The sequence below is a fragment of the Myotis lucifugus genome, unplaced genomic scaffold (assembly GCF_000147115.1).
Source record: "Myotis lucifugus unplaced genomic scaffold, Myoluc2.0 scaffold_31, whole genome shotgun sequence".
In the NCBI taxonomy this organism is placed as follows: domain Eukaryota; kingdom Metazoa; phylum Chordata; class Mammalia; order Chiroptera; family Vespertilionidae; genus Myotis; species Myotis lucifugus.
The window spans coordinates 6,256,917-6,259,281 of NW_005871079.1; the positions used below are offsets into that span (position 1 = coordinate 6,256,917).

The 2,365-nt window shown below is 44.9% G+C and overlaps 1 protein-coding gene across 1 annotated transcript in view; it reads left to right on the forward strand.

Moving 5' to 3' along the window:
- The first annotated feature begins 519 nt into the window (after positions 1–519).
- The window catches only part of CEP78 (centrosomal protein 78), a 29,401-nt gene continuing 27,555 nt past the window's right edge, over positions 520–2,365 (forward strand). Inside the window, exon 1 of the mRNA XM_014454143.1 lies at positions 520–613. Within this exon, the coding sequence (XP_014309629.1) occupies positions 520–613 (94 nt within the window). The remainder of the gene's footprint in view (positions 614–2,365) is intronic.

A 2,365-nucleotide genomic window follows, 5' to 3' on the forward strand; every position in this document is an offset into this window, starting at 1 on the left:
ATCAGCCTGGAGGAGGTAGTTAAGCCTGAGCAGGAGATAAGATCACCCAGAGAAACTGTGAAATGTCAGAGGGTTGGATTCTGTGGGTGGAAAACACCAACACTTAGAATGAGTAAGCAAGAAACATCTAAGAATGAGACAGAGAAGGACTTAAAGAAGTGAAATCAGGTGGCTTTGTGGACAACAGGGAAGAGGGAGCTTTAAGAAAATGGTGGACGGCTATATTAAGTGATGCTGGGAACTAAAAAATGGATATAGCAACAAAGAAATCATGCAGAAAATTGGCAACAATTTAAATTTCCATTAACAGGAAAATAGACAAGTGATTGCATTGTGCGACACAGGAATCCTATACAGCAAGGAAAATATATGAAGTATATTTTTATATATTGGCATGGATCAACCTAGCAAAGATAACACTAAATAAAGCAAGAAGCAGAAGAAAACATAGTGGAATGTTATACGCTGTTTAAAAATACTTACAAATGTAGCAGAAATTTAAAGACATATATTGCAATGATGAACACCAAGGTCAGGAGAGAGGTTATCCAGGATCAATTAAAGAGTGGTTGTGATTGGGAGAGTGGTTACACAGGACTCTTCAACGGGAGTGGTAATGTTTTATTTCAAAACTGGTTGGAGAGTTTGCTATCCAGTTATGTACCACTTAATGGCGGAGATATGTTCCAAGAAATGCGTCCTTAGGCAATTTTGTCATTGTGCAGACATCATACAGGGATAACCTACTACATGCCTAGGCTATATGGCACAACCGCATCATATATGCAGTCTGTCATTAACTGAAATGTCGATATGTGGTGCGTGACTATTATAATTTGAGCATGTTGCATGTAAAAATTATACTGACCACATCTAAGGTATTTTCGTGGAGGGTGTGCATGTTTGTAGTGGGTGGAGGTATCCAGAGTGCAGTGAAAGGAAGAGGAATGCTGTAAACCTAATGCCTAAGGCCTGATGACTATCATTATTCCAGAAACTGAAACATACAGGTTCTAAGGCCAATCTTAAAAGACAAACTGGGGCATATTTACATTTTTTTAAGAATTTATTTGAGCAAAAATCAATTCAAATAGGGCAGCACCAAACTGGAAGCTGTCAGGACCCGGGGAGAGACTTTTATAAGAAAAAGGAGGAAGCAAAGCAAGGAAATCATTGATTGACGAGAGAGTAAAGTCTGGCTGGCTGTTTGTGATTGGTTGTCCTTTAGATTTTCGTAACTTGAGGCATTGACAGGCTTATATTTTGGTTGGCGTAAGCCACCACAACATTAGAGCCACAGGTCTAATGGCTTCCTTGTTTAATTTAATACAAAATTCTCTGAGTTCTTCCACTTAGCTGTAAGTTACGTAAATTCCTGTGCCTCAGTTTCTCTTTTGTAAAATGGATATACAACAGTAAACTCTCTGTGAAATTGCTAGGAAAATTTAATGATTTCACACACTCAGTGCTTAAAATAATGCCTAGGAAACAGAAAAGTACTAGGTACTCGAGTTAGCCATCATCATCATCATTAGTACACAACAAAGAGATTAGTAGTAACCACAGTAATGTCCTGAGTTCGTGGGACATCTTACAATTTGCCAACAACCATGTGAGGTAAGTAGAAACTACAGCAAATAAAGCGTTTTTGCAGAGATTAACACAGACGTTAAAGATATCATTGACCACAGGTGTTCCTACATCCCCTATTGACTGTCCTCCCTCGCCTGGGCGGTGCAAGCCCAGACACTTAGGGGGAGTTTAGACTACTTTTTAAAACGCGTTGCTACATCATATCCTATTTTTATTATTTTGTGTCATTTTTAATTATATCCCATTTTTATTCGGATCAATCAGTAAACCCTTTTTGGGAGCCCCAGATTCCTAAACCCCTTACCTCTTGCACCGCCCTCGCCTCGAAGGTCCCGCCCTTGGCCGCAAGCACCGCCCACGAGAGGCGGGGCCTGCGTGCGGACGCACGGCCAGCGCGCTGACGTCCGCGCCCCGCCCCGCCCCGCGGCACCCGCCCGCCGGCTGGAGCTGCAACCCAGCGCTGCGGAGGTTTGGGGGGGGGGCGCCAACGGCCGGCGCCGCCCGCCGGGAAGCGGTACGGGAGTGCGGATTTAATTGTCGACTCAGCGGGCTGCGGGCTCTTTTTTTCTGGCGACCCGTGCTCCTGTGCAACTTGTGGAGCTGAAGCATTCGGCTGTGGGCGCCCGAAAAGGCGGGAGGAATCGAGGCACCGGGCGGGGGGGGCTTCGCCTGAACCGCTGGGGTTCCCCGAGGGTCGCCTTTTGGCCATTGATTGAACTCGGTAAAAGGTGCGCCGCGACTCCCGCGGGCCGAATTTCTTCCTCGCCATTTT